Here is a 22,340-nt window from a genome sequence, read left to right on the forward strand (position 1 = left end):
GACTTTACATGGATCTTTGTCAGTGTGTAGCCTGACAAGGAAAATACAGGGATTCATGAATTTCCTTACTAAACACAACGTCTTGAGTAGAAGTATATTGGATTAAAAAAATATATGTTTTTGGCCTTGTGAACGTGAGATCTGGCCTTGGGGGAATTTCTTCAAATTTGGCACAAATGTTCACTTGTACTCAAAGATGAACTGATTAGATGTTTGAGGTCAAAGGTCACTTTGGCTGCGCAAAAATGTGTTTGGCCATAATTCAAGAATTGACACGTTACCTAACTGAAACTGGACTGGTTGGCAGAGGCACACAAGCGCAAAGCAGTAATTCTAGTTTAGATAATTCCCTGTTTCCAACTACATCCCTGGCTGAGTTTTTGGTCTCTGACTGGGCTGGGTCATTAGCCTTACAAAAGAGTTTTCAGTCATAGTTATTATAATACAGTAGTGTATTGTATACCCGGCATCCTCCACTATTTGCTTTGTACAAATAAGCTCTTTTGTTACAGTTAAAAAGTGCAGAAAAGATGCTTTGTTCTTTTCATATTGGTCTTTTAAATGAGCATAATTATAGTTCACAGGAAAATACATATTTACAATCCAGATATTACTCTTTAAACATATAAAGTGAGAGTGCTTATGTCTTTTAAATGTCCAACAGTACATAGGAGTGCAAAACAAAAATTTCGTTTCATAAACAATAATTATTACAATGTGTTTTTTTTTCCCCTAACGTTCTTTTTCATTCGTTTTGACTGACGACAGTTTCAGCCAATCAGAGCACAGCATAGTTGTACGCTTCTCCATATCCCGCCTCCCTCAGGTATCTCTCGATGTGTAATGGCTCAGACACTCTAAGAACTGTCCTCCCATTGGCTGATTTCTCTCCCGCCTGAAGTTTTCTAATCAGGTCCGACATGGAGAGACGTTGTTGGGGGTTCCAGTGGCAGCAGGACCTAATGATGGCGTACCTACAAAGTAAGGTAAAACACTGTGAAACTTAAGTTACACCCAGTGACTATTATATACTTATGCTCTCTACCAAGTTTTGAAACGTAGTTTTGGTGATGTATATGAGCGGTGAGCCATTGTTGGAACTGGTTTAACTGTTAACGTTAGTTAACGTTAGTTAACCGTTAGTGTTTGGACTAGCTGAACTCACAGAAGATAGAGGAAGTTTTTAAAAAAAGTTTCAAAGTTGTGAAACCTTTATTCTGTTTGTGAACATACATAAAGAGCAATTTACTGCTTTCTTACTCTCTAGACCACATCTTGCACCAAAACCACTACACTTAAAAAATTGCCAAATGTAAACTAGACTAACCCAGATAAGCTAAAGACAGTTTAAAGAACACTGATGGGAGTTACCCATTGGACCAGGATTAGCTTCCAAGCTAATTGTTCCAATGTAGTTGTAATGTCACAAATCCTGCTTTTAGGTACATGACTTTAGAATTTTGGTGATGTTCCTGTTTGACCTACTGCTTCTCCAAGAGCACAGTGCTTTCCTGTTAAATTATACATTATTATAAAGTTATATCCTTGAAGGACCAGCTGTTTTTAAGATAATAATTACGACCCACACAGAGTCCTTTAGGAGGAAGAAGGATATTGTAAACGTGTCAACAACAAATAGTGTAGGCCTGTCTGTTGGTCTTAAAGTCTTAAAGCAGTTAATTAATTTTCAAAAAAAGGGGTTACAAAGTTATGAAAAAGGAAATTTACAATAATATTTCTTCCTTGCCATAACCAGTAATGTTAGTTGTAAAATGTCTTTGTATCAGATTGTGGGCTGTTGGGAGTTGTTACACATTTCTAAACTAAAGTGGGACTTGTAGGACATATTGCCCTTTCTGATTTTCCATCATAGTTTCATACACAGGCCATGAAACTGGTTTTAGATTACATTCTAAGAAAATAAATGAAAAACTGAACCCCAAAATTAGAAGCATTTCATGCCAGCTCTTGGTACTTGCTACAGGCGATGTACATTTGTTCTCATTGCCACCAGAAATTTCTGAAGCATTGGCACTCACTGGTGGGAAATCCAATTTAAGACTGTCTCCTTATCAATACTGTCTGAGCCTGAGCATGCGATGCAAAGTCGGCACTGTACAGCCTCATAAAACCTGTTTTCTGCTGTTCATCTTACAGTGAGTTGGAGCAGGTGGTTGGTCGGCTGAGATGATTTCCTCTTTGTAGATACTGCAGAAGTTCAGTCGGCGTGAGCTCAGCAAACGGTGGGTCACCTGCGCACATGAGATTATTATACGTTAGACTGAGCGGCTCTTAGGCCCTGTTAACTGTCTTTTAAAGGGAGTTCATATTTATTCCTTGCTGGTAACTGTAATCAAAATTACAACACATAAATGTTATGCGGTACAATTCTGTGATTCTTTAGATAAACAGCTTCTTTCAGAGGTACATTTAGAATTTAAAAAACACTGACCCAATGTGACCATTTCATAGAGCAGCATACCAAAGGACCATCTGTCAAAAAAGAGTTAGAGAAGGGCATTGTGTCAATAAAAGTGATAGGAGTATGGTTTCACATTACATTAAATATATGGGTAAAAATGATTAATTTTATAATTAATTAAAATTGAATTGAAATTAAATGAATTCAGTAGATCGGTTATTCAGCATCCAGAGATCAACTGGGACAAGAATCAAACTGGAACATCCAGCCTCCTCTTTGATAACTCTGGCTGGGACATTTCAGGACTTGGACACTCACACGTCACTGCTCCGACTGATGCCTCTCCTGGCCAGCACTTCAGGTGCCTGCCACTTCCTCAGCTCCATGTCCTCCACTTCCCCTGGTGTTCTCTTGCGGTAGGTCGAGCCGAATCCCCACAGCTTCGCTGTCAGATCTCCACCAACCAGAACGCTGCGAGCCCCTACGTTGCCATGGATGCAGCTTTGACTGTGCAGATACTCCTAGTTTTTCAGATGAAGACAGTGTAATAAAAGAGATGCTTAAAATGAGGACTTTTAGGAGCTGAACGTGGAGTAGCAGAAAAATTCAGCACTACAAAGATGATTTTGACCAATAGTTTATATTGTAGTTACACTTTTAAAGAAGTCACATTAAATTCAAATTAATTTATATAATATGAATGATATAATAAATTATTTTGCTTAGTGAGACCTGGAGATAAGCAAAGAGACAGATAGAGCTCTCTCCCAAGTGATTCCCACAAATACATTTTTTTGGTCCATAAAGCATCGAGAGAGACAGACAGAAGGACAGACAGCAGTTAACCAACCAGAGCAGAGGCCACTTGTCCTGCCATGGTGAAGATCCTCTTCTCTGTCATGTTGCATGAAGACTCTAAACCTGAGTTATCCTTTAGTGACAGAAGAAGAAGAAGGAAGGAAATGTTAAAATGTAACTCTGCTTTTAGGTAGAGAGCAGCTTTTTTAAGTCAGACTACCAGACAGGTATTTTATGTTAAGTGATCCCCCCCTACTATCTGTCAGTAGTAGGATATATTGTCCTCTGTTGCCCCACAGAGGCACAAAGCAGTAATTACTTTAGCCATATTGTATTTTAAAAGGTAACACCCAGGTTTTGGATATATATATATAATATAAAATCTGTTAAACAATAAGCAGTCCACATTTTTAAATGGTTTGAATATTCAAAGCTTTCATCAACAGTGTGAAGTTAGAAATGAGCTGATTCAGTTGCAGATGACATTAAAAGGTCTTAAATATGGCCGTTTGTGCTGAGCACATATCCTGCAATGTGTGACGTAAACCACAGTTTAACCCTTTATCTTAACCTCTGAATAATCTGTCTTTGTTTTGGAAAGTAATAAGTTACTGTACCTGTCTACATCTCCACAGGAACCCGAGCAGGTCTCTGTGCTGCAGCTCCTCCACCACCATCATTAGGGGCGACTGCACTGAAACTACACCCAGCAACGCGGGAATGAAGGGGTGCGGCCCCAGTCCAGAGACAAAGGAGGCAAAACCCAAGAAGTGCTGCTTCTCACTGCTGGTTGCTGTTTCTGCAAAAGGTCAGACAACAGAATAACTTTTTTAATTTTTTTATTTAACCAGGGACTTTTCACTAAGCATTGTGCTCTCTTTATATTTACAGTTACTGTACTGCATATTTAGTTTTATTTCATAAAGATACCACATATTGTTGATTTGAAAAGTAAAAAAAATACAGCCTGTTTTCCATCAAAGCATTTAAGCTTTTGATTGTTGCAAGTTTCTGAAAAGCTCTTCAATTCAAAGGGAAAAAGCACAACTTTAGTGTCTGTAAACCAGTTGTATCTCTCAGCTGCTGAGAGGAGAGCAAAACAAAACATTTCTCCGCCTTCTTCAGCAGTCACGCAGTGAGCAGTTGGAGCTCTGTCTTTGAGATTTGGCTTAGTACAACTCAGTTTACCTTTGAGCACCCTCAGGATGACATCCTTGTTGTCCATACGGGCTCTGTAGAGGGTGACTGTGTCATCAGGCTTGATGGAGAAAGGTAGCGGCAGGGTAGTGACCTGGCTGAAAGCTCCATGCTGCCTCTCTGTGGACATCTGTGGTAGTGCAGCCAGAGTTGGCCTGACATTCTGCTGCACTTGTTGAATTGACATTGGCAACTCTTCATGTTCCAGTGCATTTAACCCAGGGGGCGCTATTGAGACACAAAACAGAGTAATCTGTATGTGTAGTTCTTTGGAAAATTGAGTTACAATGAAAAGTAATGATGCAAAGACATATGCATTATGCTCACCATCAATGCCCTGTAAGTGACGCCTGTGGCCGTTTCTCTGTGTGTATCTGTGTGATGAGCTGTTGTAGCGTTGAGGGGCTGTGACCCGTGTCTGCTTCCGTTCAGGACAGTACCTCAGCAAGAACAGGGCCAGTAAGGTGACGAGGGTGGCAAAGAGGAGCAACGTAGGGACGATTATCACGGCCTGTTGATGCTCCCTTATTACTGAGAAGGAAAGAGAAGAAGGTCGTGTGTAAATATCAGGTCCATGATGAAGCAATGCATTTTTAACTTTGTGTAGTATCAGGCTGATAGCATGAAGTAAAGTGACAGAGTGGCTTGATGAGGAAGATGTCAGGAGAGCGACGCTCCTACGGTTCTCATGCATTTGTGTCTCAGATGGATTCTCATATACACAACCTCCTAATTTCACTGTGCTCAGTTGTGCAGGTTTGGTTTCAGTGTTCTGCTTAGGGCACTGTGACAGGACAAATATGTTGGCTGTTAAGATGGTTGCACCTCTGAAGTGTTGACAGGATGTTCTATCTTAACATTACATCATACTCCATTTACAACAGTGTTGATATATTGATATATAGCTAGGTGACTAAGTAATTTTGTAAAGCATATCAGTATTTGAATGCAACTATCAGTAGCGTCAGATGCCTCAGTGATGTAATGATCCATTTCCAGCCAAAACAGTGCAGAAAATAATCATGTTTATTGAGTTGTGGTCACTTGGACAAACAGGTCGTTCTTTAATCCAGTCCTTTTTACTGTGCTTTTCATTGATAATGAGGCTGCCTGTGGACAGCATTTATCATAATTGCTTGTCATTGTCATGTTATTATACTGCTTGCTGCCTCTTCCCTACTTGGTTGATTTAGAAAAAACTGCTTTTCTCCTGCTGCATTGTGGCTGTACTGTCAATATAACACAGTTAGGCAGTAATTAGACAGTGAGAATGTCAAGATGTGGCAGAATGAGTCATGCACTGACACTCAGAGTAAGAGATTTTGACATTACCACTGTAATGTTTTATTTGCACGTTATTGAGCAGGAAATGTGTAAATGGTTTTACCCATCATTAAATGATTGGATAATATTGTATTAATTATTTTATTGCTTTCATTTATTTAGTCTTTGATTTTATCATATCAACTATGTCTTTCCTTCATATTGGCCCTTCACTGTCAACCTGTTTAATGCAATGCTCTGAGTAGAAACACACCCTTGTATAACATTAGTACAATGGCATGTTAACTAGAGCAGAAGTCATAAAATCCATCATCTTACACACCTTCTGTTGAAATCCTGAATCGAAACCAGTCTTGTGGTCTGGTTTTGGCACATTCTTTGGTGTGGTGAGTATAATGGTTTTATAAATCATTTCATGTCAGTCTCATTAAAGACTTGGTCAGAGCTTGAATTTTCAACACCACAAAAGCCCAGCGTTTTAGTCTGTTTATACTCAATTTCATGTTTTTTTAAGCAAAGCATTTCAATTCTGCTCTACTGGTAGTTGAGCAAATATTTAACTTAAATTAAATATGATCTGTAAGTATCTTAACTGTGTTTTATGATGTAACTGAAAATACAGAATAAGAAGTTAATAGGAAGCATTTACTAACTGGAACGCTGGGAAAAACCCACTGAGGTTTTTTAAACATTAGGGTGTGCTCCACAAAACATTCAACAGTAATGTAGAATAAAAGATCTGTAGTTAAGCTACAGATATAATAATTAAGTTCATGAGCACAAAGACTTCCCAGAAGTATCCGTGAGTCAGCAGAAATAATTTCATCTGATTGTGAAATGACACATCATTCTGAGCTCCAGTGGTTCATGTGACATTATCTGGAGGCTGAATGTTACAACATCACTGTACTCTGTAACTGGCAGTTTTACATTGATGAACATAATAATCTGGTTTATGGTTGATAAATACCAAGACATAGTCACATTTGAAAAAACGATATCCAGAATTTAATATCTCGATGCACTCCAGTCCAAATAATACGATATACAATATTATCATGTATATATTATTATATTTTTAGGTTTCATTTTTTAAAATAATACACAATTATAGTTTGTATTTTATATTGTACTTTATGTTTCAGGTATAAGCGATACTGCCACTAAACAGAAGTTCAAAATTTTATTTGTCACATGCCAAGGTAGAATTAACAGTAAACAAAGCAGTGAAATGAAGGTCAGACTCAGCAGCAGGGCCAAAAAAGAGAGAGTGGAGAGTTGTAAAGGTAAAAGAAAAGGGGCTGAGTGAGCAAAAGGTAGATCTAACCTGAACTGCCAAATGCTGAAACATGGGTGTGTTTCAGGTTTCAGAGAAAGCACATTAGCAGAGGAGAGGGTGAATAAGAAGATGAGAGTAAAGGAAAAGACAGGTGAGAGACATAAGAGAAGACAGTTTGAGGAGGAGGGATAGGAAGGGAGAAAGGGTAGGAGCTGATGATAAAGAGTTCAAGCGTTGTGTCCTTACTACAGAGGGTGTCGTCCGGTGCACACAGATTATCGGCCGTGGAGTTGGATGACATGCTGGAGAGGAAGAGAGGAACACACACAGATCCACATTACTATCAGCAGGAGGAACAGATCAGCATTACTTCTGCTCAGCAGCCTCCTGAAATCCCCTAAGCTGAGACAGAGCTACGCAGCATCTGATAACTGTATATAGAAGCTGGATGAAGTAGCTGGTTCAGAGTTTTATAGTGCTTAACAAGCTCTCTGTGCAATTCAGTAAACAGCAGCACACGCCCAGAGAAAGGCAGACTGTTAGAAATCAACTTCTAGAAAATAAGTATTAACTGTGGTCATTTTTATCTCCACTTATACAGCAAATGTAAACTGTGCCCTTTTTTATCTGGACTCACATAGCAAATACTAAAAGGAGTGTTCGATGACTGATTATCTGCATGTATAGTTAACCTGCTATCAGTTACACACATAATAAAGAAGCAGAGATCAGTGTTACATCAGTCAGTAGCGACCTAAAAGCCCTGGAGGGATAAACTGTCATTCAGCAGCCCATTAACCTCGTTAAATCACAAACGTTATATAGACAGACATTTCATCTTAACATTTCCTGAGAACTGTTATTTATTTATTCCAAAGTGTTATTTTTACTGTATGATATGTTATTGCTTCTCTACAAATGTAAACTTGAACTACTGTTTAGTGACAACATTACTTATACCTTAATATCCTTCGGAAACCAAATTTCTTTCAGGATAATAATAATAAAGTTGAAACATAAAATACAATAAAATAATTAGTTATAAAAAAAAAAAAAAAACAGAAATATTAAATACAACAATATAATTATCATTATTGCCTAAAAAAACACATACACAATAATATAATATATCTCAATATTTCGGCTGGACTTGATCGACATATTATACACTGTTGCTCATAAAGTTGGAATAAAATATTTTTTTCCTTTTTCCATGAAATGATTGTGACAATGTGATTTATTTCATTTCACCTGGGTAATTGGGACACATAATGTAATCATTGCACCTGGTCAAAAGTGATTACTGATGCATTTAAATAGGAATAAACAGAGGATTGTGTCTGAAAACAAAATTATTCCAACTTTATGGGCGACAGTATATTTTGGATATTGCCCAAAACTATTGGTGACGTAGTAAGGCTTTGGAAAAGTCTCAATGCTTTAAAATCCCGAAACTGTGTATATTTCATTCTCACTGTATGAGCAGCTTTCACACTGTAACTTTTACAAATAAGCTGATGAAAGACAGGCAGTAACTTCTCATCGACAGTAACTAACTCAGTGGCAGGACACAATAATAAAGGGAAGTGAAATACATTAAAATGTCACAGATGGAGAACATGAAGCTACAGGAGAAGTGACAGCGAGTGTGTGTGTTTGTCTGCAAACATCCTCAGAGCACATTTGAACCTGTATATTTGTGCTTTTCAAACAATCAAATTTTACACAGCTAGTGGATCACATATTCAAATCAGGGAAGGGCACTCGTCTAAGATTGACGAACACAATTCGCTGCTTCCTGGATGCCATGGGAAAACACTTTGTAACTGCCAAGTGGTGGAACGTTAACGGGCATCCTCCTGTCCATCTAATTTGTTTAACAAATGTACTTAAGTGTGATGTTTCTGTCGGCCTGGTAGAATAAAAACATTGCTTCCTTGAGGTTACAGTATCAGGCTACAGGTAACCTCCAGGTTAAAACCCACTTTCACTTATTATTATCCAGGTAATGAAATAGTCCTGATTTGATGAAGTAACAGAAATGAGGTCAAGCTCAATCTCTGTTCACTATTGAATTCTGATTAGCCATTACACATATTTTAAGGCCTGTTATTTCTGAATAACAATCAGATGATTCACATTAAATCATTACTGCACAGTTACAATGTCAAATTGATGATTTTTTTCCATTTGGCAGTAACTTCTTGGACAGTTTGTATCGTCAAATAATACTTAAGAAATTGTTCTCATGCCTACCTTGTCCTTTTCTGTCATTCAAAGATCGTTTCACCAAATACAGCTCAATGCATATAATGTACACCACAGGCCGTTGTGGTGATGTAATGGTAGTATTAGCATTAGAGTGAAAATGACAAACGTAAGCTGTAGCACAGGTATGGAGTGTGTGACTTGATGATAACTCAGTGTCATCCACACCTCAGAGAAGGGAAACAATCTTATTATAGAGCGTACTCTCAGTGTGACACATGCACACTGACACACCCTTTAAAAGTCTGTAGTAAGCATTTTCTGAGACAAAACACACACAGAAACTTTCCTATACCCTTTAAATGGCATGGATGTCACTGAACAGGTTTGTCTGCATGGTTCTCACATGCCCAGTAACTCTCCCACAGCAACACATACCTGCATGCACAACATGCCATCAGGCCATCTCACAACACACACACAGACACACAGACACCCACAATGAGAACAGACACTGAAAATATGCTGTTAAAGACACACAGACATATGCTTTCAAAACAGTTGGTCAGAGCACAAAGGCACATTTAATGTTTAAGGATGCACAAGTCACATAGGATAATGCAACAAATATTAAAGTTATACAGAGATACTGTCATGTTCACACCCACAGTTTAATTTATCTGTCTGTCTGTCTGTCTCATATGTGTTTTTTTTTCATCTTACCTGGCTGACTCTGTGAGACTGTTCAGGTGTCAAACTCTGTGTGCTCCTTGTATCCAAAACACCCAGTGAGCCATGTAACTGTGGAGTTAGAAGACAAATTCAAGTCCAAGTCTCAGTTTTCATGTTTTCCTGGGCAGTCTGCAGTAAATAGTGATATCCACAGGAAGACACATTTCCACTGTTGATGGTAGAATCTGTTTCTATTTTGCTGTCACAAGCTTGGCGTGTTTTCACACTCGTGTCTTTCCTCATCTCTCTCTCTCCCTCTCTCTCTCTCTCTCTCTCTCTCTCTCTCTCTCTCTCTCTCTCTCTCTCTCTCAGGTTGGCCACACCCACTCCTCTTATGACCTGCAAACAGCTTTGAGCTAGTATTGTATTTGCTGTGTGCATGTAGTTAAGGGTGTCCGTTCATGTGTTTGTGCATGTGCGTGTGTGTGTTGAGTATCCAAATAGCTGGCTGTATTTGTCAACCTGACAGACGTGGGGTTACTAGGTGGAGGGGTAACATGAGGTGTTTTATTTTGCATCTTGTAATGGTCGAGGTGCCAAAAACAAGAAACTTCTATCCAAACAAATTACTGTTCAATAATATCTACTATAGGGCTGCAACAGTTACTTTCATTACTGCTTATTCTGACAATTATTTTCTGGCTTAATCCTTTAGTCTATGATCTCAAAAATGGGTTCACAACTTCCCAGATGCTATGGAAAATGTCTTTAGTTTTCCTGTTTTGTGTAACAGTCAAAAATATCCAATTTATTGGTGCACATGATAAATAAACAGCAAACTGTCACATCTTTTTTTTAGACATGTTTCTTAAAAAATTACTTTTGCTGATTAATTTTGTGTTGATCGACTAATCAATTAATTGACTAGCTTTTGCAGCTCTATTATGCAGTTGTATAGAACTGATTGAAACAGCTTACAGCTCAGTAACAGCTGTGTTGTTGTGTTTGCTGCAAGGCTTATCAAGAAAATATTCCTGAAGTACCCAAAGGGGAAATTTTAGGAAAATCATCAGGAGTGTTAGACTCCACAATGCCTAAGGTTAGTCGTTAACACTCATCTACCATAATCAAACAATTAAAAAAGTATATTAAAATGGCATCTGTGATTATTTTTCTCCCTCGAGCTCTCTTTGTAATTCATCACATTACCTAATGGAAATAATCTAATGTAGTTTGAACTCATAGTAAATACTAAATGTATTGTTGCTGTATCCTTTGCTCAAAGAGAGGTAAGAGAAGGTAACAGTAGATAATTGAGCACTGAAGCTGCTGTTGTACTGAAACACTGACACAGTGTTTAGTGGTTTATTTCCTGTGTTCATTCTGGCAAGATATTAAAGAAACAGACTCCAATGAACTCCTCACTTTTATTTGAGTTGAAAGGCGTGACTGCTGACACTGTGTGTGTGTGTGTGTGTGTGTGTGTGTGTGTGTGTGTGTGTGTTTGGGGCAATACTCTTGCTCGGACAACTCCACCCTCTTCCCTTTCAAATCAAGCTGGTGTGTGGACACACCCACAGACACTGATAGCACTTTGGTCATGTTTCCCCGTAGCTGCCATACTTATTCTTACCTGTACAACTAGAATGTTTTCACAAGGAAAATGGTCTTCAAGATCCACTGAATTGACAGCTTGGCGGTGAGCGTGTCTGATGCTTGGTGCTGGTGTGATCATCACCAACAGTCACACAACGGTTACACAACGGTTACACAACATAGCTTGTTAAAGACATGTTATTTTGTGTGATGATGTGCCATGCTAGCTGTCAACCTGCATAATCGTGTTATGATTGGCTGACGCCTGTGCTGCCGCTTGACAAGTTGAACATTTCTCAACTTCTACGGCAAGAAAAGTGAAGCAACAGAACCATAATGCAGTTTGGCAACACATGACATCATCCCATTCAAAGTGGACGAGAAACATCCCCATTGAAACCTCCAACGTGTACATGTGAGTGTAGGGTCACACACAGGTGCTCTGACCAGGCAGTAGGAGTTGCTTGTGCAGCAACAAAGAAATTACTCTTGACTGGCTTCCCTCATGCAAACACAATAGTTGTGTTCGATGGAGCCTGAGTGGCTGTGCTATCATGGATTGATCCAGGTCTTTGCATTGGTGGGTGATTTCAACTCCCCCTCCACCACTCAGGCATCCCGTGTCTCTTTAAATGTTGAGCGACAAGTATTTGGTACAGTATGCTGAAATTTCTGGCATTTAGACTGGTTCACTCCTGACTGAACTTCACAGGGGTGGGCAGTTAGCCTGGGGGAGCGGGGGGTGGGGGGTAACCCCAGCTGGAGCTAGTTTACACCATGTCAGAATATGTGTGTGTGCGTAAGAGAGAGAGAAATTGTGTGTGTGTTTGTGTGTGTGCCAGTGTCCTGGCTGGGTGTCCAGCGCAGTCCTGGTAATGCTGAGACAGACGGTGAGCGGGTGGGTTTATTTTTGGGTCAGTGACAGTGTGTCAATGGCCGCAGATGCGTCGGAAAGGAAGGCTCTGAGATACAAGCAAACCCTGGTCAGTGTCCCTCTCTTGTTGTTCTTCTCTCTCTCTCTCTCTCTCTCTGTTGCAGCTTCTGTCGTTCTCTTTCCATCTGTCTGTCTCCACGTCAGCCTCTCTGTTGGATTCATTTCCCTCTGTTGTGTGTCCACAGTTTCCCTGAATCACTTGTGTTGTTCTTGCATGACGCACCTGTATTGGAAGTGCAAAGTACGTGTGCATGGACGGAGCCTAACTTGTGTGTGAGCTTGTGAATGAATCGCATACTGTATGTGTGTGTGTGAGTGCTAGACATGGTGAAGACCAATTAGCTGCTGTATAACAACAGGGTTACGCACATGGTCACACAACAGGTGCTCAGACACTGTGCACCTCCTTCACCCCTGATCTTGGCATGCACATATACACATGCACACACATGCACATACACACTTTGACGCTGTCCTGCTGTTTCCTACTTTCTCTGCCAGCCACCTGTTTGCTACCCTTTCTGCGCCTCGTTTCTTAAGCCCTGGATGGTTTTAACATGTAGGGATGACTTCTTTGATATGTCTAACACTGTGTGTTTACATGTTTGTATGTGTGAAAGTTCATGTCCAACATGTGTCCTTGCATGTACAACTGTGTTCATCAACAGAATATGTGCATTCATATTCTTGTATGTGGGATTTTGTGTTGATTCCTTGGTTTGTGTGATTGTTCATTTGTGTGTGCTGGGTGACTGTCCATGCGTGTCCCAAAGAAGGGAAACATGATCATGCATTTGCGGTGGTGCTAATCTTCACCATTCATGTGGGTACATGGTTACATGTATGTTTAGGGACAAGGCGGCGTGAAGGGTGTCCCAGAACATCTGGAGGATTTTCACCATGGCTGTGGGATATTCTGTTGGAGGACCCTGAATGTTTGTAGTTGTTCAGTTGTTTACATTGAAAAGTAGAAGCACTTGTAGGTTGTTATGCAGTGTGATACAATAGTCCTGAAATAATTGTTTGTTGTGAGTTTCCTCTGGTGCTGAGCATAGAATGTACTTCCACTAACAGAAACTGGGGAAAGACAGCAGCATACTGCAGATCAGTCAGAAATAAAATGGCATTTTTATGATTAGATTTTTCACCATTTGTAATTTTTATTCACATTAGATCTTGTCGTGTTTTGTGATAAATTCAAAGAAAATACTTATTTTGCCCCTTTGTTTTTTCCTCCGTATTCTGAACCATTGATCAGCTTTTGGTCTTTATTTCTTCATGTGAAATATACAAGGAGGGAAGCCAAGGGGCATATACAAAGTCCTCCCCAATAGAAAAAAAAATGTGTAGTCATAAACAATTGACAAAAGAATTTCAGATTACTTTGGACTCATCGTCTTCTTCTTAAACTATGCAAAAACAAATGATTGGACGATTGGATTTTAATTTTATCCGTCTCATGAAGCTACAGTGGCTTCGGAAAGTCCATTGATCAGCACTCAATAAGCCATACTGACCAAGTAAAAACATGTTTTTGAAAACCATAAACTGAAATCTCTCTTTTACAAAACTATTCAGACCCTTAACTGTGGCTCCAAACTGTGACCAGGTGCTTCCTCTTCGCTTCAGTTTTCCTTCACATGTGTCTAGAACTCAGCGGCAAGGAGAGAATTGAGGGAATTGAATTCAGAATTGATGGAGGGACAAATGCAGCCAAGACAGGTACTACAGTACAACAATGACCCAAAGCATAGAGCCATGACAACGACCCGAGGCATACAGCCATGACAACGACCCGAGGCATACAGCCATGACAACCACCCGAAGCATACAGTTATGACAACCACCCGAAGCATACAGTCATGACAACACCCCGAAGCATACAGCCATGACGACACCCCGAAGCATACAGCCATGACAACAACCCGAAGCATACAGCCATGACAGCAACCCGAAGCATACAGCCATGACAACACCCCGAAGCATACAGCCATGACAACACCCCGAAGCATACAGCCATGACGACACCCCGAAGCATACAGCCATGACGACACCCCGAAGCATACAGCCATGACAATGCTGGAGTGGCTTCAGGAAGAGTCTCTGACTGGCCTCAAGTGGCCCTGCCAAAGAGAAGAGAGACATGAAGATGGCAGTTCACAGACACTTCCAGTCCAACCTGATGGAGCTTAAGGGGGTTCGGCTAGGAGGAATGGGGTAAACTGCCCAAATCCAGATGTGCAAAGACAGAGACTTACCCAAGAAGTCTGTAATTACTGCCAAAGGGGCTACAAAGTACTGACTCAAGGGTCTTTTGTAAATGAGAGATTTTAGTTCATAATTTTTAATAAATTGGCAAAAAGAGCATGTTTTCACTTTGTCATTATGGGTTATTGAGTGTAGATTATCCATTTAAGATTAAATATACAACGTGTGAAAAAGGTGAAGGGCTCTGAATACTTTCTGAAGCCACTGTATATAGTCTAAAGTAGCCCACATTTATTTCTGCATCCCTAACACTTGAATATTTGAATCTTCATCCAAGAAAAGTTTTGCATTTTGCAATCTGGTAAAGTTAATTTTAGAAATATAGGAAAAATGTTTTTACCCTGAAACACTCAGTTGTATAAAGGTTCGTTTCACTCTGCAGCCCTGGAAGACTAATTCATATAGCTGCAGAGCCTCTGTGGTGTTGATTGGCTGGTATGTGAGGGCTGGTGATCATGGTGACCTATAGAATTTAATGGTTGTTGAAACCCTACGCCTCTGGGTAGTCCAAAGAGTGCAAAGTCATCTAACCTGTGTATGTGTGAGTGTGCTTTTGAGGACTGCAGGCTGTGGTAACCCTGATGTTTATGCTGTCACTCCTGGGGGCAGGGCTCTAAACACGAGTGTTGTGTTTGTGTGGGAGTTTTTGCTATTGTAGTTTTGAGTGCTTTGTGCGAGTGTGTGTGTGTCTTTGTGTTTGTGCATGTTTATGTCTTTAAAGGTCCGTTAGAGCTAATTGTCATTTGAAAATACTTCAAGTTGGAGCACAGACAGGGCCAAATTCAAAACATCAAAAAACAACACAAGAAACAAGTAAAAACACATAATGAAATCACTCCCCTCAATGCAGTCTGCTACAAAGACAGGACACCTCACCAGGGAGCTGGCAGTCATGTAGAGAATGTATGGAGTTAAACCCTTCTCTATTTTAGAAGACCTTCATATGCTGTTTGTTTGACTTTAAATGGCAGCCTATAACAGCATGCACCCACATTCAGCTGCACACATGCAGCTCTGCACAGAGGCATGTGGACATCAGAGAACTGTTCAGTGACGTTCAGTGGAATTCATTCCTACAATGTGATATGATCCATTTTGGAAAAAATCAAGACTATTTACATTCTGTCAATATGAAAACAAAATAGTAGCCAGGTTTACATCTAAATGGTTTTGAAAATTTCACAAAATTTTCAGATAACTGGGAAAAGAAAATGCAAATTAATGAGCATTTACATCCACTGCACTTTTGGGAATATTAGGAGCTGGTTCATGGAGATAAACACCTGGTGGCGGTTCTCTCCGGTGCCATTAAAGGATTCCGTAAGATTATTTTTTAATTTTTATTCTCCTCAGTGGAGTTTAAGTTACATTCTTTCTGATTGTTTCCAGTGTCCTCTTTCTCACAAATATACCACAGAATGGTATATTTAAAAAACCCACAAACCAGCTCCATTAAACGTGCACATTACACTGCATACATTTAGTGACAATGGTCAGGGAACATGTGGCATGATGTATTACCTGCACATGGGATATAGTGGCTCTAAGAACAAGTTTTTGAAGTTGTTGGAAAAACAGTTAATTTTGTCCAGATTAGTTCACTGCTTCTAATTATGGTATGTTATCAGTAAACTTACACACATTTCCATTGCTCTAAATATATATGGCCTTATTTCATAGAGAACAGTCAGCCAAGAAACCAAGCCACACACCAAATAGTCTGCCAGTCTTTATGCTGCACTTGTTGTGCTTTTTGTACTTTGGTTTGGTTTGTGTATATCCATTCTGCGGGTGGCTGCTTTGGGGGCTGGGGTGCATGGTTGACGCTCCGTGTGAAAAATGGTAATTACCTTTGTCTGTAAGGCATGTCCACAGAATGATTTATGGACATGTTTACTGATGAGGGTGTCTGGCAGGTATGTTCTTGACACTTTTTTTTTTTTTGTCACAGTAATAAGATAAGTATCAACTCAAAGGTGATGTTTTATTTGGAACAAAAGATACACCTCCAAGTGTTTTTATTTTAATTGCCATTTAGTTTTGAGTTTATTAACTAGGTTTTCAGATTATTGGGGAAATCAGCTGTTTGTAGTAACTTTATCAGTTCACACTTCCTGTCCATACGTCCTTGAGGGACCAGAAGACAGCTGAAAGGTCGTAGAGACGGGGAGTAAAAGAGAGGGTGAGACATAGGAGAAACAGAGCAATATGATGAGGCACTGAAAGGTACACTGATGGTGAGAGAGAGGGAGAGAGGTGTGGGAAGTGTAATGAGGTATATTGGATCACACCGATACTAAATTTAGCACCGAGTTGTGTTTCACCGGCAAAGAGAGAGAGAGAGGGAAAGAAAGGAAGCGGAGTAGAGGGCAATGAAAGAAGGGGGTAAAGGGGTACAAGTGATTAGTGCAGAGTAGAGTTTCACTGGACCAGAGGGAAAACAGGAAGGAGAGGTGGAAAGATGTAAGGAAGGAAGGGTGGGGGTGAAGGGGTGAGGGGCAGTTTGTGTTTCCCAACCAACTCAAATAGAGATGTTAAGTTTATGTGGTTTTGGAAAAGTCAGTTGACTCCCACTTTATTTGTTATAATCTGGTTTCACCTTTGCTAATTTTTCTATAGATGAAGTTGGGCTTATTAATGAGGCATATATCATTTCTTTTAATGTTGAGTAAACAACAAACAAACAAATATTAAATATTCAAGGTTAATAACATCCACCATGGCTTAGGTGTGTGCATCCCTAGTGCTTCCTATGTTATTGATTTATGATTAGATGCCTTGTTCATTTAGCCTGTTACCTTGTTAGCAAAGCTGAGGATAACGGTAACTAGTTGACTTTTTAAACTTATAATTCAGTGAATCTATAATTTTACATTTGTATATTGTATATTGGATATTCTGTTTGTGACTTGGCACATGTAAAAACCCTATCCATATTACAGTTCCTGGGGTTAACTAAAATAATAAACTGTGTTACTGACTATATCAACTGAAACCTGGGTGTCATGGAGTGAAAAACACTGATTCCACTAGAAAAATTGTAGAACTGTAGAACATTATTCGATTCATGTGGAAAAAAAATACTTATTAATCATCCCATGTAAATGCATATATATGCAAGGTAGCAGTATGCAAGGGTACTGGGGTTGTGGAAAAAACAGTTACATGTTTTGGAGAACTGTAAATATGAAAACAAATATCCTTTTAATATATAATTAAGCATTATTTTCCACTTGTTGTTACATATTTCATACCTTGTGCACAGTCAGTTCTCTGGTGAACATTTTGACAGAATTCCAAAGTATTTAGAGCTTTCCAGAAATGCAGTTTGAGTAAATGAGAACTAACATGTAAATTGTTTGAAGTTATTTAAACAAATGTAGCCTGGTCCAAAACTGTTTGATGCTCTATACTGGAGTACAAGGTGCCACCTGTTGCACTTACACACTGTGTGTTTTGAGTTTGGGCCTTCATTATTGATCATGAGCTGTGATAAAGCTGGTAAATGGACCTTGAGATTATTCAGTCACATACATTTTACAGATCGTAATATCATATCTTTACATATAATTTATGATTCATAGTTGTTTTTTTTGCAATGTTTGAACTGTAATTCTAATTTCAAAGAAAAAAGTGAAAGTCCAAAAATAATCTAATGACAGCAAGAGCACGACAGGAATAATCAATGGTGAGAAAACCTGAAAATGCTGAGAGCAGTTTTTTTACGCTTCTTATGAACTTTTTTTTTTTTTAAAAGGCATCTCCTCCAAGTGTAGGTGTATCTCACCTAACTATACTGTTGCCTAGATCAGCAGAACAATAAAGTGTGTCTTATATTGAACATTAAGCATGTGAGCACCACACAGCAAGTCAAGACACCTGTGGCTTCTATTGTGTGAGTTCTTATTATGTGTTGGCATTCAGTTACAGTACATTGTGTATTATGCTGCTCACATTTCACTTTGCATTGAGTGGCATCTCTGCTCACACAGCATCCCCAATACCTTATGAACGTGTGTGTGTGTGTGTGTGTGTGTGTGTGTACACGTATGTGTCTAAATCCATCCATCCATCAATCTGTCTGTCCATGAACCTGCTAAATTAGAAGCTGTTGAAAGGTTACTGCACGGACATCCAAAGTGTCAGCACCAGACACAACTTCCCAGCTTGTCACTTGTATTCCTGGAGTGCTATTGTCTGCTGTTGATGTACCAAGAATATATTTATATATATGAGCCCCAATCGAATGCTTGTGGTACAGTGCTAGAATATTACACAGTGCTTGAGTGGTGTAGATCAATAAATACTTTCTGAGCTGTGGAAATGAGGAGGATGAATTGACAGCTGGCACACATTTGGAATCTATATATTTTTAGTGAACATTTATGACTATGGTGACCTCTGGTGTCCTTACATAGTATTGTTTCAGTTGTCAAGGATGCGTTTCCCTCTAAAAGTAATACACATGAAATTGCAACTCAAAAATGTGAAACCATGTTCATGGTGAAGCTAGTGCACTGTAAGGTTACAGTTTTACTACAAAGAAAAAAATGAATAAAAATGGTCATTATTCCTTCAAGTTAAATATTCTACAGTCAGTGAATTTTACTGATATAGAATTTCCTTTCTTTCCTGTAAAAATTCTCAGCAGTTTACAGGCCTGAAAAACATCATTCAAAGAATGAACATGATGCAATATAACCGTCAACCTCACTCGTCCACCTCAGCATCTACAAAGTGTATTTCATTACATTTTACAGTATCGAGACATTAAATCTTGATGTGATATACGATAATATTGCAATATATGATAATATCACTGACATTATCGATGCTGCCACTAAACAGCAGTTTATAGTTTTATTTGGCACATGCCAAGTACAGTACGCAAGGCAGTGAAATGAGAGTCGGACTCGACAGCAGGGCAGACTGAGCAAAACTGAGAAAAAAAATGTGATATCATGAAAAATATTGCATATGGCAGGAAATATTGCAATGTTTGATATATAGATGGTTGTAAAGTCTTTATTCAAAATGCAGAGGAGAAAGAGAAAGCAGATGCTGTATATTGGGCTTATGTTGGAAGTGTTGCGAGATCTTGTGTTAGAAGGAAAGGACAAACAGATGAAGGAGGGATCTCCTACTGAGCTGTTTGTGTTGGTGAGAGAGGGAGGGAGAGGGAGAGAAATGAGAATCAATCTCTTCCCCAGATGTCCCAGGCAGTTTTCGTGGAGTCTATCTGGAGGTGATAAATCTAGGGGCAGAGCCCATGCTTCTGCTTCCATTAGAGCTGTTTGGGTCAACACGTGGTCCCGTCTATTTTTAAAATGGACTCTTCTCTGCCAGAGTGCCAAAAGAGTCACACTCAACATGCTCACTTGCTGAAGAGCTACCTGTATTTGTTCATGTCTAATGAATGAATGCTGGGTATTCATATTAATTTGGTCTCTTGTGTACTAATAGATTAGTGGATTGATTTACTGATTGATTGATTGATTGATTGACAGCTCTATGGGGAGTACCAAGAGCACCAAGGAGGCTCTGGCAGACGGGAAGCCACACGCCTGCTGACAGAGAGACAGATCAAGAAACACGGCAACCATCCCCGCAGCCATGGGAGGACGCGGCATGGACATGGCCGTCGTGGCCAAAACGGATACCACAGTCGCCATCAGCATGGGTTTCACAGCAGGCAGAGGAGCAGGGGTCAGTCCAACATGGAGGGTGAGGCTGCTGATGAGCAAACCGGTGAACCTGACCTCACATCCTCTTTGAAGAAGAAGCGTTCCTACTCCAAGTGTCGAGGTGAGCAGCACTGAGGAAAGACAAAGAAGTAAGTAAATGGACAGATGCTTTATTACTCCTGTTTGTGAGCGTCTGCGATTTTTGTCAGACTGCATAGCACGGGTGCAGCTATTCCTTGTGACCAGGTTGGGAGAAGACTGGATCTTCCTGGTTCTGCTGGGCATCACAATGGCACTGGTCAGCTGGACAATGGACTACGCCAGCGCAAAGAGCCTGCAAGGTTGGATCACATCCCATTTTTCAAATATTTGCACAAGACAATTCTTCTCTCCCTTTCTCAATTATCTTTAATGCTCTTCTCATTCCATGCCCTTTCTCTTCTCCCAAAATCATTAATTTCTCTTTCCCTTCTTTTTTTCCTCCTTTCCTCTTCCCTTCCACCCTTCTTGTCCCTTTCCTTCTTCCAATTCATCCTTCTTCAGCCTATAAATGGATTCATGGGGAGCTGAGGGGGAACATCCCCCTGCAGTTCCTGGCCTGGGTTTCATATCCCCTGATGTTCATCCTGTTCTCCTCCCTCTTCTGTCACCTGGTTTCTCCTCAAGCTATTGGTCTGTACCCCCTCCCTCCTCATGCTTCTCTGCTCTTCATCTGCCTGTAGTCTGTGGTGGAAGTTTTCCCAGTGATAACTTTCAGGTGTATCCAGTGCATATTAGATGATTTACATTTAAAATTTAGTCAATTTACTTTTGCACCAGTTAGTATTTTTCTATAATTTAAATATATAATTTCCTTTTAAATATAATTTCCCTTTCCAGCTCCAAACAAACTCTTCAAACTCTGTCTTGTGTTCTGTCCCAGGTTCTGGTATCCCAGAGTTGAAGACCATCCTGAGAGGTGTGGTGCTGAAGGAATATTTGACTCTCAAGGCCTTTGTTGCTAAAGTCATCGGTCTGACTGCGGCTCTGGGTAGTGGCATGCCTGTAGGCAAAGAGGTGAGTGAACACAGATAAAGCTGGGCCATCCACGTTTTTACACTGATTAATTAACAGTGTCTTGCCTTTGAAACAGCAGACTTTGGTCTCGCACAGTATGCACTGTGGTGCTTCATAACATAATTATAATAATTACAATTTCCTGTTGTGCTCTTCTTGTGCACTCAGGGCCCGTTTGTTCACATTGCCAGTATCTGTGCTGCAGTTCTCAGCAGGTTCATGTCCTTCTTTTCAGGAGTTTATCAGGTAAGTTGATGTCAGGAACCATTTTCATTTACATTCAACTTTTAAGTGTGATTGTTAAAAACAGAAAAAATATTCCATGAGACATTCCTCATTTATATATTGTTTTTCCATTGTCTCAACTCTTCCTCCTCCTACTCCTTTCTGGATCAGTAGAATCCATACTGTTATACAGACATCCTAACAGTGGGCTGCGCTGTCGGGGTGGGCTGCTGCTTTGGTACTCCACTTGGAGGTACACAGCCTTTTCCCTTTTCTGTTCTACTCTCTTGCATGTAAGATAGTCATGCCTCTGCATTAGGTATTTTCATATCTCACCAGCCCAAACTATACACTACATTCTGTTGTTATGAAATCAACGCGTTTGTGGGTTTTTTTTTTTAAGGGTCCCATATTTTGCAATGTTCCAATGTTTTATTTGAAGTGTTGAAGGCTTCAAGCCTCTCTTCTGATTGGCTGACTGTTTTCTGAGTGATCCAATAAAAATATAGCAGATTTCAGGTAAACACTCAGAGAAACCAAATCCTGCAAGGTTGGATGATGGGTCCAGGTGGGCTGGACTTGAGACATGGCTGAGGGTTGTGACTGTATAGTTGTGACATCACAAAGTTACAGAAGTCCTGACGGCTCATTTTAAGGCCCAGTTACAGTTTAGTTAACTGTGTGCATTTCCCTGTGGACTGAGCGTGTTGATACTTT

General features: G+C 39.8%; 2 protein-coding genes across 5 annotated transcripts in view; one reads left to right on the forward strand and one right to left on the reverse strand.

Annotated features, from left to right (window-relative positions):
• Positions 1-42: 42 nt before the first annotated feature.
• styk1a (serine/threonine/tyrosine kinase 1a) lies at positions 43-10,152 on the reverse strand. Of its 2 annotated transcripts, none has more exons than XM_056398905.1 (10): positions 9,912-10,152; positions 7,227-7,282; positions 4,745-4,948; positions 4,409-4,645; positions 3,838-4,019; positions 3,273-3,353; positions 2,741-2,943; positions 2,453-2,493; positions 2,156-2,252; positions 43-974 (listed from the first exon to the last, which is right to left on the reverse strand). In XM_056398905.1, the coding sequence occupies exons 2-10, from the start codon at positions 7,279-7,281 to the stop codon at positions 779-781; spliced, it is 1,296 nt and encodes a 431-aa protein (XP_056254880.1). In that variant the 5' UTR covers position 7,282; positions 9,912-10,152; the 3' UTR covers positions 43-778. The 2 variants fall into 2 exon arrangements, with proteins under 2 accessions (XP_056254880.1, XP_056254881.1); XM_056398906.1 differs by lacking the exon at positions 9,912-10,152 and adding an exon at positions 9,237-9,429.
• The window catches only part of LOC130183465 (chloride channel protein 1-like), a 46,082-nt gene continuing 27,632 nt past the window's right edge, over positions 3,891-22,340 (forward strand). Inside the window, exons 1-7 of one of the 3 annotated variants that reach the window (XM_056398897.1) lie at positions 3,891-4,028; positions 20,166-20,463; positions 20,552-20,683; positions 20,886-21,014; positions 21,265-21,398; positions 21,567-21,644; positions 21,798-21,876. In XM_056398897.1, coding sequence (XP_056254872.1) covers positions 20,376-20,463; positions 20,552-20,683; positions 20,886-21,014; positions 21,265-21,398; positions 21,567-21,644; positions 21,798-21,876 — 640 coding nt within the window. In that variant the 5' untranslated portion in view covers positions 3,891-4,028; positions 20,166-20,375. Of the gene's footprint in view, positions 4,029-12,318; positions 12,440-20,165; positions 20,464-20,551; positions 20,684-20,885; positions 21,015-21,264; positions 21,399-21,566; positions 21,645-21,797; positions 21,877-22,340 lie in introns of those variants that run through there. The other 2 variants (XM_056398895.1, XM_056398896.1) reach the window with 2 other exon arrangements.

The sequence above is a fragment of the Seriola aureovittata genome, chromosome 16 (assembly GCF_021018895.1).
Source record: "Seriola aureovittata isolate HTS-2021-v1 ecotype China chromosome 16, ASM2101889v1, whole genome shotgun sequence".
In the NCBI taxonomy this organism is placed as follows: Eukaryota; Metazoa; Chordata; class Actinopteri; order Carangiformes; family Carangidae; genus Seriola; species Seriola aureovittata.

Coding starts and splice junctions, on each gene's coding strand:
- styk1a (XM_056398905.1), bottom strand. CDS start 7,281: ATGTCATCCAACTCCACGGCCGATAATCTGTGTGCACCGGACGACACC. Junction 4,020..4,408: donor CATCCTGAGGGTGCTCAAAG/GTAAACTGAGTT, acceptor GACCTTTTGCAG/AAACAGCAACCAGCAGTGAG. Junction 2,944..3,272: donor GACAAGTGGCCTCTGCTCTG/GTTGGTTAACTG, acceptor CTGAAAAACTAG/GAGTATCTGCACAGTCAAAG.